General features: G+C 44.0%; 1 protein-coding gene across 3 annotated transcripts in view; it reads right to left on the minus strand.

Annotated features, from left to right (window-relative positions):
- Positions 1 to 16273, minus strand: part of ADARB1 (adenosine deaminase RNA specific B1) — a 244601-nt gene that overhangs the window by 66034 nt on the left and 162294 nt on the right. For all 3 annotated transcript variants that reach the window (XM_077448405.1, XM_077448406.1, XM_077448404.1), the window contains one exon: positions 3101 to 3175. In XM_077448405.1, coding sequence (XP_077304531.1) covers positions 3101 to 3175 — 75 coding nt within the window. The remainder of the gene's footprint in view (positions 1 to 3100; positions 3176 to 16273) is intronic.

Raw genomic sequence — 16273 nt, forward strand, 5'->3', positions numbered from 1 at the left:
GCTGCAGCTGCAGCCCTCTGACATTGCCCAGGGAATTCACGTGACCACTGTGCTAGCTGCTCAGCACCTCCAGCTGTAGCCCTTAGAGCCCATTCACACAGGGGCAACACGACTTGTAGGCGACTTGAGTCAGGCAACTTGGACACGACTTGAGTTAAGATCACAGCGCGACTTGGGACGACTTCAAAACGACTTGTGATGACTTCAAGCGTGACTTGGGACGACTTACAAGTCGCCCCAGGCCAGGCGACTTTTGCCGAGGCCAAGCAGAGAATGAGCTCAAGGGGGAACTCCACGGCAAATTTCTGAAAAAAATTTGGCGTGGGTTCCCCCTCCGAGAGCATACCAGGCCCTTAGGTCTGGTATGGATTCCAAGGGAAACCCCCTACGCCGAAAAAAACGGCGTGGGGGTCCCCCCCAGATCCACACCAGACCCTTATCCGAGCACGCTACCCGGCCGGCCAGGAAAGGGGGTGGGGACGAGCGGGCGCCCCCCCCCCTCCTGAGCCGTACCAGGCCGCGTGCCCTCAACATGGGGGGGTGCCTTGGGGGAGGGGGGGCGTGCGGCCCCCCCACCCCAAAGCACCTTGTCCCCATGTCGATGACATCAAGACCGGGCCACCGCCTGTAAAAGAGCTATAAGAAGGCGCGGTGGCCCGGCAGAAGAACCGAAGAGGGGGACAAGACCCCCGAAGTCGGGAGAAGAGGCCGGCGGCGGGGAGGAAGAAAGCCGGACTCCTCCGCTAGCAAAAGAGCTACAAGAAGATAGCGGAGGAGTCCGGCGAGAAGACCCCCGAAGACGGAAGACCCCCGGAGCTGTGCAATAAAATATTTTTTCCCTGTGTTGTGTTTTTTTTTTGTACTTTTTTTCCCACAGGTGAATGGGTAGGGGTACATTGTACCCCATACTCATTCACAGGGTGGGGGGCCGGTATCCGGGGGCCCCCTTATTAAAGGGGGCTCCCGGATTCCGATAAGCCCCCCGCCCGCAGACCCCGACAACCAACGGCCAGGGTCGTCGGGAAGAGGCCCTTGTCCTCATCGACATGGGGACAAGGTGCTTTGGGGTGGGGGGGCCGCACGCCCCCATGTTGAGGGCACGCGGCCTGGTACGGCTCAGGAGGGGGGGGCCGCCCGCTCGTCCCCACCCCCTTTCCTGGCCGGCCGGGTAGCGTGCTCGGATAAGGGTCTGGTGTGGATCTGGGGGGGACCCCCACGCCGTTTTTTCGCCGTAGGGGGTTCCCCTTGGAATCCATACCAGACCTAAGGGCCTGGTATGCTCTCGGAGGGGGAACCCACGCCAAATTTTTTTCAGAAATTTGCCGTGGAGTTCCCTCTTGAGAGCTGATAATTCTGTCAAAGTCGCCTCCGTATAGACGGAGATCCGACTTGGAGGCGATCTCCATTGAAATCAATGGGTACCGGTCGCCTACAAGTCGGATAGAAGTAGTACAGGAACCTTTTCTGAAGTCGGAGCGACTTCAGTAGTGTGCATTAAGACGGCTCTCATTCACTTACATTGCTTTTTAAATGTTGTCCGACCTGAGGCGACTAGGGGCGACCTGAAGTCGGATCAGGAGTTGCCCCTGTGTGAATGGGCTCTTAGATTGGGGAAGAGTGGCAGAAGGTCACGTGACTGGCCAGAACAGAACGGCTATAAGGAAATTACAGGCATAGTTTTACACAAACAGGTACACAGTGTGTTATGGCTTTCGTAAAACAGGGGGCTGCCAGTAATCTTCATTTAACTTTACTGCCAACCAATAGTGGTAGGAAGGGGGGGGGGGGGCAACAGACGGCTCACACACACACACACACACACGAGCGGACAAGTAGGTAGGGTGGGGGAGAGGGGAGCGAGGAGAGAGTAGACGACAGAGGCACATAAACCGATAACAGTAATCATGGATCAGCAGCCATGATTACTGTGGTCAGCACACTGAGGGGGACACATGATCAGGCAGGATCCACAAGGCTTTTTTACATCTTATAAAACTGGTAGATTAGACAGCACAAGAACTGTTTGGCTCCTACAGGTATGTGTGTACACCCATTTAAGTGCCCATAAGAATTTTATTTCTGTAGCAAAATCGCTTTAATGCATTTTTAAAGGTTCATGGATATAACCACTGTTTTTAGGATACAGATCAGACTAAAAAAAGGCTGTTCTAGAAATATTCCAAGTTTCTAGCCAAACCAGTAAACATAAGTATAATGGCAATATATAGAAAAAAAAGAAAAAAAAAAAAGAAAAGAAAAGTACTAGTAGTAGAAAGCAGTTAAAAAGGAATTTACAATCTTTAAAAAAATTTTTTTTTTATGATTTAAGGTAAATGTGCAAGTACATATAAAATAAAGTGTAGACTATATAAAATGGCATGTGTGAGCAATTCAGCGATTGGGTGCGACTGAGGGAGATCCATCAAGTCTGTCAAACAGCAAGGCAATACAAAAGATTCACAAGACCGATTTACTACAGTATATAAGGCTGCAGCTTGGTAGGATATAATCTTACATCAGCTGCCCAACCAATTCTTAATTATGCACTCGTTTTGGAGAGACGATAAGTCTCATATACAGTGGTAAATTAGTCCTAAACCTTTCAAAAATGGTCTCAGTTGGCTGCCCAAGATGCCTGCAGGCGCACAGGTTGCAAATACACAAACATTGATCAAAATACATTGCTAAAGGCAGCAATCTTTTTTTCTTCAATAGATGTTCTGATTTGTCACGAATTTGCCTTGGAAATGTTTTTTTTTTATTGATTTTCTCTCAATGAAGGATCTCAGCCTTTTCTGACTGAAACCCAACAGGCCTAGGCAAATTAAAAATCAGTTTAATCAGTTGTGATTTGTCAAACATGCCAATTTCTGCACCTCACATAGAAATAGCCAATTGAGAAAATTTGAAAATGATCGCTATCCCATGATAAAAAAATTATATACTGGTTAATTTAGGGACAAAATTCTCAAAACAAAACCAAACTGTCCTGCAAGCTAAATTAGTGTACAGTGTCATTTAATATGGTTGCGGCAGGGAAAAAAAATGTTTTGTTAGTTAATGAAATGCCAAGAGACATACAACATCAACTGTATCTTACTCATGTTTTCTTCATCATCCACATCCATGGTGAAATACTTTTGTTGCTTTCTAGATTGGCGAAGGGTGCCCCGCTCTAAAACGAGATGAAATAATTAGCTGGTATATGGAGTTTCTATACATACATGACAAAATTATATCTAAATACTTGTATAATTAGCTATAACTCAAAATTTTTTATATATATATATATATATATATATATATATATATATATATATATATATATATATATATATATATATATATATATATATATATATATATATAAATAATTTCTGGTAACTGATGGAACACCAGTTTTGAATCCGAAATGATTTTCATAGGCAAAAGCCTTAATATTTTAGCCTAGTCACAAGCCTTACTTCATGTCCCAGCTATCATTCATAGCTGTGATTATGTTGTAAATATATTAAACAAGCAAACAGAAATGATTGTTTGAATGTACTATGTGGGAAGACCTGTGGTTTTTGCAGATAAGGCATTATTTAACATTTAATAAGTTAATGTTTGGCAGCATGAAAGAACATTTCAAATTATTATGCTTACAAATCTGTTCTGGCATAAATAAAGTAGCAATTCTGTTTGAAATATGTACAGCTGACATTTTTTCCCCATAATTACCGAACAAGGGAAGCGAGATAAGAAAACAAAAAAAAAAAACCAACAAAAAAATAAATAGTCTCCTTGCTTTGTATACACAATGAATACATTTATATGATATTAAAATTAACACCTTGCCTGCCTCAACAATCCTCATGCAGCATTCTAAAATTGTAATCCAATTAGATCTGCTTACACGTGTTCAGAATAAACGGCAAAAAATACTATTTTGACAGCTGAACATGACCATCAAGCCTTTCAGCTAGTTCTCAAGCCAAGACAGGATTTTAATGAAACCAAAATTTTACACATTCAGTATCCGTATTCACTACCGAATTTAAGACCGTGCTACCAGACCATCCAATATAGCACAAAAATACATATACCCCCCTCAGGACACTCCTTTCAAAAAGACACTAGTTAGCCAATATTTTTTTATTAAAGATCACCGCAATGTTAAGCGGTTACAACTAAAAGCACAACATGCAGCGCCATTAAATATAATCCTAACCCCACTCAGTTTTTCAATCAGCAGCAGGAGTCAGAGTGGAGAGTTCTGGATCCTGAGTTTCTCCTTTCTTACTTTACTTTTTGTTCTTTTCGGTAAAACTCTGTAGGGCATTCTAAATGGAGATTGCCACAATTGGAGATTTAGATCGATATATGCTATTGTAAACATAGTTGGGGTTTTGATTTTATCTGCAAAGATCTGCGTTTTACTATACTTTTGCTCTGACTAAGTGTGTTAACAATTATGATGCGTTATTCTAATTAAAGCGGTTGTATAGTCTTTTTATGAACTTTTACCTACAGGTAAGCCTATAATAAGGCTTACCTGTAGGTAAAAAAAAATCTGCTAAGTCTGTATGGTTTAGGAGATATTCCCCTCGCAATGAGCCGCTGACTGCAGAGGTGCATGTGCACAGGGGATTCTCAGCTGAAAGCCCTGCAGACGCCGGACTTTGCCAGAAAAATCTCCCGCGAGCATGTGCGGGAGTGACTACATCGCAGCTCCGGACACTGACAGCACCGGAGCCACGAAACCCAGAACACACGCCGAGGGAACATGTCAGCTCCATCGGCGTGGATCGGGTGAGATGTCAGGGCCTCGTTCTAAAGTATTTCATAATGAGCTAGTATGCGATGCATACTAGCTCATTATGCCTTTTGCCTTACAGGTCTGGAAAAAAGAAAAAATCTGCGTGTTTAATCCCGCTTTAAGTCTTGCGTTGATTGTTATGAAGGCCCTGCAAAGTGTGTTAACTTAAAAAAAAAAACACCTAATTTTTTAGGGAAGGACATTGTGTACAGTGTCGCATGGCCGTGCAATTGTCAATTAAAGCGACAAAGTACTGCATTGCAAAGAATGGCCTGGTCGTTAAGGGGGTAAATCCTTTCAGGACTGAAGGGGTTAACAGAGGTACTGTATACTCAACTTTTGGAGACAGATTTCTGCAAAGTGAATTAAATGGCAAATTTTCCAAAGTCCCATAATTAGTTAACTAGAGATCTCCTGTGTTACTGCAGTATAAATACATGTTTATTTAGGTGGTTTACGACTAGTTCACACTAAAAATGTATATGCTCCCTGCACGTTTCCTGCATTGTGTTTAAAACACAGTGCCTTTGCATCTGCTTCAGGTGCCAAAATATTCTTAGAGTGTATGTAAACCAATGTTTCATATTCCTGAGGTGGTGAAAAGTTCCCATGGTTCATCAAAGCACAAAAAGCCTGGAAAAAGATTCCCACATCCTGTCTGAACATATCAACACAAACCAAACCAGAAACAAATCCTGTCAATGATGGGAGTTATTTTCATCCCCAAATAGTTGTTGGAAGTTGCCCTTTGAAATGGGAAGGATGAACATAGTGGGCTTGGTGATGTTAAGCATCTCTGACTTATGCGAATTTATCTTGCAATTAGATAAAATTGGGAACGGTGACTTCCAGAGTCGTAATGAAAACCAACAAATTGTCTGCGATCGCAGCTACCTTCTGGTCCACAGCTTCTGCAAAAAATAAAAAAAAATTGCCCCCCCCCCCCCTCTTTTTTGATGGATATGGCACATGAAGGGCTCCAGAGTCAAGAGGAAATTTAAGGGCAACAAAGGACATGCTTGGCGTGTGCCATTTGCAGATGAAGATTCACCATTACTGCGGCCATAGGGAGTAAATGACGTTTATCTACTAAAGTTTGTTCCTACTCCAATGTGTCAGCAACTCCTTCCACCTTGTCAAAGGTCTTCTTTGCATTAGAAGCAAGCATAAAGAAACATTCAGGAAATTGGCTAAATGGATGTCAAGCACCCTTGTGTGGTTATCTTTCGCCTTTGTTGGGCATAAAATTCACTCAAGGAAGAGGACTTCCTGAAGGAGAGTCAAGCGTCTGAGCCGTAGAAACTTAAAGGCCTTTAAAATCGCCATTTGGAGAGCGATCAGGTGGTAGCTCAGACATGGGGCCATGGCCGCCCAAAATAAAACAAAAAAATTGCCACAATCCTGAGGGATAGAATGGGAGCAAATGCCTTATAATAAGCACCAGTGTAGCCAGCCGCCTTGTGGGCTTTTGAGGTTTGAGGAATTTGAGCACCATCAGGAATTTGTCGGTTGTTAGTGGAGCATTAGGAAACCTGACTGCATCAGTACGGATGGTAGGGAGATCTGAGGCTGCAAGACCGCTACTGATTTTTTTTGTGTTACAACTGGCTCTGGTCCAAAGGTCTAGCAATATTAAAGGTTTGATTAGTATTGCCAAATTGCAACCGCAATCTCTTGCGAGGTATAACGACAGCATTTCCCTCTGAGTCCACAAAAGGGATGCAACTTAAAGGGAGAGCTTCCGGGGGGAGTGGGCTAGGAGTCCCCCTGGCTTAGTACCATGTTCATAATACACATGGCAGACCCTTTGGAGCTTCACTAGTGTCATTTTGAAGCACAGTGACAATTTTTCCCCTCAATCTTAAGGTCAATAACTATGGGTTTTTTGTGGAGGAACTCTTGTGAAGGCACTTAAGCCAGGTCAGAAGGAACAACCTGCTAAAGTAAAGCATGTAGCAGCTCCACAGCCATTAGGATTACTTTGACAGTGAATCGAATTGTCGGCTGAAGAAAAAAAAAAAAAAAAGGTAATCGCTGCAGCTGCACCATCAGGAGCCCTGGTGAAGAAGCATGCTGGGGAAACCCGAGTGGGCATTCTACAAGGGCTCATTACCACACAAATCTGACACAGGACTTGCTCTATAGCAGTTGCTGCAATGCAAATACAGTGCACATGAATGAAAAGGATATTATGTAATTATCTCTTAAAGTACATTATATTAAAAGAGGAGATCCACCCACCGCTGCAAAAATTAAAAGCTAGCAGCTGCACATACTGCAGCTGCTGACTTTTTATAATCAAACACTTATCTGTCCTGGAGTCCAGCGATGTTGGCACCACAGCTGATGTTTCCATCAGCTGTCAGGTGCATGCCGCCACAGTTATGGCATGTGGCGTCACACCAGGAATCCTACTGCTCATGCGCAAGGCTACGCTCCTCTCTCCTACTGGCCTTGTGGCCAGGGAAGGAGGTGGGAGCCCCAGCTATGACGCAAATACCCGTGGCTAAGGCTCCCAGAAGTGGGGACAGGATACCTGTGAAAGACAGGTATCCTGGTCCCCCCTCCCTCCCAAAAGGTGCCAAATGTTGCACCAGAAGGGGGTGGGGGTTGCACAACTTTTGGTTGGAACCCCACTATAAGCCTGTACACTGACAGATTCCATTGAGGGACAGGCCCGTTGTGTTGTACCTTTACATCACTCATATGGCTTATATATTGTTCAATTTATAGTTTTGTCTTCCTACTAGGTGTTTGTACCCAATAGACAGATTGCACAAGTGTAAGGTCTTTGTTTCTCATCTCTGAAACGTGAAGTTCTTGAAAAAAATAGTGCGTATGAACGGTATTTATAAACATTGTTCAATAGGAAAAAAAAAAATCACCACAAATAAAAAGCCCACAAAAACTGCTCTGGAACATGAGGGGTATACAGGCGCAAGAGCTAAAGTGGTTGATGCAAACTTCTAGTTATATTGGGTACTTCAGTACAAGCAAAACTCCGGTAATATTATATTTGAAGGGGATTATTTTAAGTATATGTGATCTACCCTAAAACATTTATATAGGATACCAAGAGTGTTATCTACACACCTAGCGATGCCTGCAGCTATGTGTTCTTGTTTGGACCCCAGGCACAAGTTGGATATTTGGCCTTGACATATGGCAAAGTCTATATTAAGCTGCCCAACCGCTTGTCAAATGCCAAGGTCTCAATGACCCAATAACATCAGTTACCCAAGTCAGTGGGTAGAGACTTAATATAAATATAGGCTAATGTGTCTAGCACATCCTGGGTGTAGGATCCAAGTGGCTTCCACAAGAACTCAGGAATCAGATTTTAGACCAACACTGGTACTTGCAGGCAGGGCCGCTGATAGAAATCATGGGGCCCCGTACAGCTGATCTGATGGGGCCTCCTTCAGCCCCACCCTGGCCCCGCCCCTGGCCCCTCCTTCAGCTCCACCCTGGTCCAGCCCCAGATGGTCAGAGACTGCAGACATACTACAGCAGGAGACAGGTCAGAGACTGCAGACATACTACAGCAGGAGACAGGTCAGAGACTGCAGACATACTACAGCAGGAGACAGGTCAGAGACTGCAGACATACTACAGCAGGAGACAGGTCAGAGACTGCAGACATACTACAGCAGGAGACAGGTCAGAGACTGCAGACATACTACAGCAGGAGACAGGTCAGAGACTGCAGACATACTACAGCAGGAGACAGGTCAGAGACTGCAGACATACTACAGCAGGAGACAGGTCAGAGACTGCAGACATACTACAGCAGGAGACAGGTCAGAGACTGCAGACATACTACAGCAGGAGACAGGTCAGAGACTGCAGACATACTACAGCAGGAGACAGGTCAGAGACTGCAGACATACTACAGCAGGAGACAGATCAGAGACTGCAGACATAGTACAGGAGATGATCAGAGACTGCAGACATAGTACAGGAGATGATCAGAGACTGCAGACATAGTACAGGAGATGATCAGAGACTGCAGACATAGTACAGGAGATGATCAGAGACTGCAGACATAGTACAGGAGATGATCAGAGACTGCAGACATAGTACAGGAGATGATCAGAGACCGCAGACATAGTACAGGAGATGATCAGACACGGCAGACATAGTACAGGAGACGGTTAGGGATTGCAGACATGATTGATTCGGGAGATGGTCAGAGACTGCGTTTATGGCTGAACCCAGTGCACAAGTATATAGTATCACAGGGCTGATCCACTCTTTAAACCAGCTCTGCAAAATATCAAGTCAGTGATTTTCCTTTGAAAGTACAACCAAGTGACGGAAGACAGCTTCACATCCAATTTCCAAAATACAAATTTTCTTACAAACCGTGAACTGGTCAGGATTAGTGGGGGCAGTAACCAGTTAATGGGGTTGTGAAGCTTCTAGCCTAAACCAGCAGTAAATCCTCAAAAAAAAAAAAAAAAAAATCTGTGCAGCACACACAGAGCTCTGGCTAAATAGCCGATTATAAACTGAAATGGTTAACAGCTGCTGCAGAGTCTTCCAGAGATCATAGTGTGATCAGACAATGTGCAGGTCAGGTTAGGCAGATAAAAGAAAAAAAGTAGCCAGCAAGACAAGAGGGAGGGGAGGCTGATAGTCCTGTTCACCGACACCGATATCTGGAAGACACTGCAGCCGACTAGCTTCATGTTACTGTGGTCCCCACTATCCTGTTTCCATTCAGCCACAGCTGAGTGTCCTTGCAGAACTTGTATTGCTGTTGCCATACCTCGTATGTCTCCCTCCTCGCTCTCACATTCAGTTCCACTCCAGCACTGTTTAGAGCGAAATGTGAGCGGGCTGGAAAAGGGGAGGGAAACACTTTTTTACTTTGCATTCTTTCATTACCTTTTTATAGTATATTGCCAGGCCCCCCTGCTGGTCCGGCCCGGTACTACAGGGCCAGTTGTACTGGCTTATCAGCGGCCCTGCTTGCAGGTACTAACACATTAACAGCAGTATATTTAACAATCAGACCATAATGTACCTACCCCCTGACAGCAGGCCAATGGCATTTGTTGATCTACAGACAGGAGATCCTAGCCTGATACAGTTGAAAACCTCTTTAAATCGATAAACTGTCATGGTATGCCTATGGGTATCATTGGTTAATTCAAGAGTAAGCCAGTGATCTCAGTATAATTTACTAGAAAGGTTCTCTCTCAAATGTTACTAATTTTTACATAGTAAAATCAGAGATAAACAATGTAAACTTTTTCACCCCCAGGAGTCCTATGTTCCATGCATGTACACACAAGCATAGTCAATTTTTTTCTGTTCTTTAGACAAAAACAGCATTCACATCTAGCAACAGGGTCAATCATGCTAGTAAAATATCCCTCAGCTAGAATTATTTCTTAGCCAACATGATGACCACTTGAAAATATTACTTGAGAATTTAGGGAAAGACTACAAAGCAAAAGACAAATGATAATCTAGAGTTCTAAAAAGGAGTAATTTTAGTTAGCTTACTTCTGTTCCTAAATACATAATTCTACACCCACTCTACCATTCACTCAACATGAAAAAGATTATGGGATCAGCATTGACAAGTTAGGTAAAATGGAATATTGTCCTGCTAGATCACTTCAGGCTGGCCTCCGGTATAGCTATGTAAAACGTTAAAAATAAGGCCTATACTGTTTAAGATCCAGTAATACACTGTCTCACCCTGCAAATGCTTAGTTGCTCTCCATTTTTAGGTACTGCTGAATTTATAGAGGCTGATCCGCTGACAGCATTAAAGCGGAATTAAGCCCTTCTATCCTTTACAGCCAAAGGAAGCTGCGTCTGATCTGCAACTGCCATGGTGATGCACATGTGATCAGTTTCGACTAGGGCCGCACCGATGCTGGTATAGATGCCGATACAGAGTATTTGCACAAGTAAATGACACTTTCAGGCTTGGTTATTTGAGCTGTCAGTGGGTCTCCCCAGTGTTAATAAAGTCCAGTAATTGGAGCTGTAAAAAAAAAAAAAAAAAAAGCAGCTGGCAATGTTTATTAACACTGCTCAGCCCTGTAACACTAAAATAAAAAACATTTTTTTTTGTATATTTGTTTCTTCATCTGCAGATCATTTCCCTGCTTTTTCTTCACGTCTATTTTACAAACAATTAAAAACTTTTGTTTGCTTTGTTAGTGAATATTTTTACACATATATATTAAAATATTTACACATTTCACATTGAAAAAGCGCAAAAATAAAAATCACTATTTAGTTTGTAAATAAAATTTTCAACGCTTTGTACCATTGCTGACAGCTGAAGTTAAAAAAAAAAATGGTATCGGTGCATCTCTAGTTTTGACACCAGCCATTTGATGGTTGGGTTGAAGCAGCAAGCAAATGTGTCAGGTAACAATCCCAGCATTCCTGGGATGCAACTTTTTTGAAGGGTTTAGTTTTGCTTTATGATTTACTGCTGTTCGGGGGCTCTGAGCTTCAGCAAAATGGCAGCCTCCAGCAAGAAACAGGAGTAATGCTAGGGGCAACTTACAGCACACAATTATTTTGGTAGAATTATGTGGAATGTATGTTCTTTGCTAAAGAACATTTTTTTCTATCACATTTCTATGGGTAAAGTTCCACTTTAAATGAGCTCTACCTAAAATCCATACCTATAAAAAAAGTGGATTTTAGTTAAAGCATTTGTTAACCCAACACATTATATTCCTGATATGTGCCTGCTGTACCATGTTGTATGAGAAAGTATCCTGTTCTTTGTATTGCTAGCTGTGTGAAATTCCTGGTGTTCCTGCTAGTCCCCTTGCTTTCCTAATAACTGACCACACATGGTCAAATTTTAGATCTATACAAAAAAGTTTTGCCTTTCATTTCCATTTTAAAACTGAATGGGCTGTTTTACAATGTAACCCTTTACAATCACTTTAAAATATAAAAGTTTTTTTTAAAAACAAAATTCTCGAATATCTATATGCAGTATTAAATATATATAAGGAAATCTACCCCTAAGAAGGGAGATTCACTCCTGTAAGTTATCATGGGAAAAAAGTGAAGCTTTATCACCAATCCTTGTTACCACGACAACTCAAAATTGTAAAAATGTAATTGTCACAAGAGAAACTGGGACAGACAGCAAAACAAATGTTTCAGGGTGTTAACCCTTCCATATGCTACCCAAAAAGCTTTAAAAATTTTTTTATTTTTTTTTAATTGGAGTTGCATACAGTAAATACTACATTCTGTATGAAGGCCAACTACTCGATTATGTTGATTAGTTGTTTTAGCCAGGGTCACTACCAGGATCTAAAAATAGATCCAGCATCTAAAAATATATTGAGAAGTTGAGACAGGGGCTGCAACTAAATTTTATCAAATAGTTGGGGAAAAAAAAAAAAAAGTGTTGTGTGCAATTTAGTTAATGTGAAGTTTAAAAAAAACGAAATTCATGAATGTCTATATGCAGTGGTAAATATAAATAACCAGCTATATGGAAAGAAAGAAAATAAAAGACCTAATGAAATGTCTTTGCAGATTTACAAACAGGACAGTATCTATATCACATCAGTCAGGCATGAAGGGGGGGGGGGAGAAGAGTGTATGGAGAGGTGTATGAATGTGTGCTGAGCTGTAAGTGTGCTGCACTCACCTCCCAAGTGCATTCTGTTCACACCTGAGCATAGCGAAAAATGACCAGTTACACGTACCGGTAACTGTTTCTGGGAAGTCCAGGACGGCACCCTGAGAGATGACTGGTCCCACCCGACAGGAAACAATCAAGGATGGAGGTTAAAAACCCTGCCCCTTCCTGTGCTCCTCAGTTGTGAAAAAGTACTGACCCACACCAGTGCACGAGAGTGAAAAACACCTCCAATGTTCAACTACTTAAAGAAGGGTGGCAAGTAGGCCTGCTGTCCTAGAAGTCTTCCCAGAAACACAATTACCGGTAACTGTAACTGGTCTATTTCTGAAGTCGCCTTCCAGGACGGCACCCTGAGAGAACAGCAAGTAGATCAGGCCTACCTTAGCGTGGGACAATAGCCTGCAGGACCTTTCTGGCAAAAAACAGATCCTGAGGTGACTAGTTCCACTCTAATGTTTCAGGAACGTGCTCCGACTTGACCACGTTGCAGTTCTGCAGATCTGATCTACTGAAGCTCCAGCCCTTTCTGCCCAAGAGGTTGCCAGAGACCGTGTAGAATGCACTTTGAGATTAGTTGGGACCGTTCTACCTGCTTGTTCATAAGCTATGGAAATGGCTTGTCTAATCCATCTAGCAATAGTTTTTGAAGCCTGCTCACCCCTCCTTGTGCCAAAAAAACTGACCAACAGATGAGATCTTCTGAACTCCTTTACTCCAGTTAAAGCAGTAGACATCTAACGTCTAGTGTATGAAAGGCTCTCTCCTTGTCGTTCTGTGGATTGACCCAGAAAAACGGGAGGATAAATTTACTGTGACCTATGGAACCATGAGGCCAATTTAGGAAGATCCTTCAACATAAAAACAGCTCCTTCATAGATACAGCATGCAAATTGCCCACCCTCCTGGCCGTTGTAAGGAAGAAGGAAGGCAGTCTTAAAAGAAAGTAATTTAATGCAACACTGAGCCAACAGCTCAAAAGTTGCCCTGGTTAGGGCCTCTAAAACTAGATAAGTCCCACAGGGGAAATTTATTCATTTGGACCAGAGACAGCCTCTCTAGCCATCAAAAATCTTTTGACCAATGGATCCAGAGGCAGTCTTCTGTCCAGAAAGCTATACAGAGCTGCCACCTGGACCCTAAGGGTTTTGGTAGCCAAGCCTCAATCCACTCCCTCTGCAGGAAGTCTAGGAATATCCGGCTGAAAAGTCCCCCTTGTTTCACACCAATGAGAGAAGAGCCCACCCAGACCCTAGCATAAATACATCTGTCATCGGCTTTCTGCTCATCCAAATGGTCTCACACCCTCAGAGCACCCCTTGCTGTGCAGGCTCTCCCTCTCAAGAGCCAAGCCTTCAATTTGAAAAATCACAGGTTCAGGTGGTAGAGGACACAAACAGACAATCCTGACACTCTGGAAGGTGAAGCAGAGAAGTCACCGACTTTCCTGGTCCTCTTGGACCCCCAGGGAGTGATCAGGATCAACTTGCCCCTGGACCAACTGAGTTTCTGAATAATTCTTGGGGATTAGAGTTAAAGGGGGGGGGGGGGGGAGGAGGCATAGGCTAGGCTGAAATCCCCCTCTTGTGCTAATGCATTCACCCCCTCGGACCACTCCTCTCCAGAGAAGCAAAAGAACCCTTTGACCCTCCTGTTCGCCCTGCTGATGAAGATGTCTATCTCTGGGGTACCCAGCTGTTGACACAAGAGAGAACACCTCGGGATTTAACTCCCATTCTCCCTGGTGAACTGTCTGCCGACAGAAAATCCCCTTCTACATTGAAAATCCCCCTTATATGTACCGCAGAAATTGAAGGAATTCTCTGTTCTGCCCATTCCAAGATTTCTTGCGTCAAACTCAGAGCGTGACCAGGTACCCCCCTGACTATTTAGGAAGGCCACCGTCGTAGAGTTGTTGGAGAGGACCTGTACTTATCTCCCCGAGCTTGTTCTCGAACGTTCTTAGAGCCGTTGACTGCCAGGAGCTCCCTGAAATTGGAGGCGGCAGCACCCCAAGCCTGTGGCCCCTCTAGATGGGGCCCCTACCAGCAGGAGCTGGCATTGGTTGTCACCCTGACAGGCTGAAACTGGGTCCAAAGATGCCTACCTCTGTCTGGAGGGCTGAGAGACCAAATTAGTGAGTTCTTTACCTCTCCAGGAATGGAAACCCGAACGTCCAACGATTCCCCTCTTCCATCCCATTAGGGGAGAGTAGAACATTTTGAAGGGATCTGAAGTGGAGCTGGGCCCAAGGTACTGCGGGAATACAGGATGTCATGAGTGCCAGAGTCCTAGTGATCAACGTTTGGGAAACTTCCCTCCAATGAAAGATTGAGGATACCGTGCGAATCAGTGCTTCCCACTTACACTGAACCAGCTTCAGCACTACTGAGTCCACCAGCAGGCCCAGGGTAGAGCTTGGTCTGAGAGAAGTCAAGGGAAGACTTCTCATGACCGATCAACCATCCCAGGGACTCAAAAGGTGCTTATCACCTTGTCTAGATCCAAGAGCAGAGAACCCCTGGAAGGGTTGTAGACCAATAGGTCGTCTAGATAGGTGATCCGTGCGATTCCCTGAAGGTGCAGATAGGAGACGACCTCTGCTTGGATCTTCGTAAAGACTCTCAGGCTGGCTGCCAGACCAAAGGGCAGAACCCAGAACTGCCAGTGTTGGGTATCCTGATCTGTGTGTATTGCAAAGCGAAGGAATACCGGCTGCTCCGGAAAAATGGGGACATGCAGATATGTATCCTTTATGTCTATGGTAACCATAAAGATCTCCTTCAACAGATGCTTCCCGACTTTGTACAAACCGAATCCATACAAAACTTATAGCATAGGAAGGTGTTTAGTCTTCTTGGATTTATAATCAAATGGTATTTCCCGGAGGACTTTGGAACCACAAAGACATGGAAATAAAATCCCCATCCACATTAATTTGTCGGTACTGGGAGGGTGACCCCCTGCTCTGCCAACCGTCTGACACTCGAAGAGTCCTAAGGCTTTTGGTCTGTCTCTGGGTAGGCAAGTTAGATTAAAGGATTGGGAAGGCTTGGAAATGAATTCCAGTCTGTAGCCCTCTTATCCACTAAAGAATAAGAGGACTCTGAGACCTGCTCCCACTGTGGCAACGTTTGAGAGCCTCCCCCCTACTCTGGTGCTGGCGTCACTTGGAATCCTTGTCTGCAGGCTTTGTGCCTGAGAAAAGGAGACCTTTCTGCTTGCCCCTGCCAATGCCCCATTCCTTGACTTCTTTACGAGTTTTAAAACTGTTGTTGACCTGGGGGCCTCGAAAAAAAAAAAATAATTTATCCTTTTTAGGCTTTACAGGAAACTTTTCCCTTTTCAGTGGATCTGGAAAGGGTCTGGTCCAACCCTGCGCCAAATAGGTGGGACCGTACAAATGGTATATCACACAACCTTGTTCTGGATGTGGGGTCCCCATCCCAGGTCTTAACCCATATGGCCCTTCTAGCCAAAGGAGGGCTGCCACCTTTGCGGATGTATGTACGGTCTTCAACTACAGTATCCACAAGATAGGTAACCATCTTCCCGATTACGTTCAAGGAATCCAAAAGTTCAAAGAGTTATGGTCCATTAACCCACATATCTGCATTTCAGGTTACACAGGCCGATGCCCAATGCTGGGCTCACGACTGCAGCGTTGGCCTCCCAGGCTCTACGCAAAAGGGTCTCAGACCGACGGTCCATCTGGTCCTGTATATTGCCTGTGTCGTCGAGAGGTCCGATTGTTTGGACACCTGAGCTAAGAACACATCAAACCTGGGTAACAAACTTCTCCACCTCCTCTTCCTTGAAGGGGCACCTGC

This window comes from Lithobates pipiens, unplaced genomic scaffold, assembly GCF_037356315.1.
Source record: "Lithobates pipiens isolate NorthernLeopardFrog02 unplaced genomic scaffold, aLitPip1_a1.2 Scaffold_22, whole genome shotgun sequence".
In the NCBI taxonomy this organism is placed as follows: domain Eukaryota; kingdom Metazoa; phylum Chordata; class Amphibia; order Anura; family Ranidae; genus Lithobates; species Lithobates pipiens.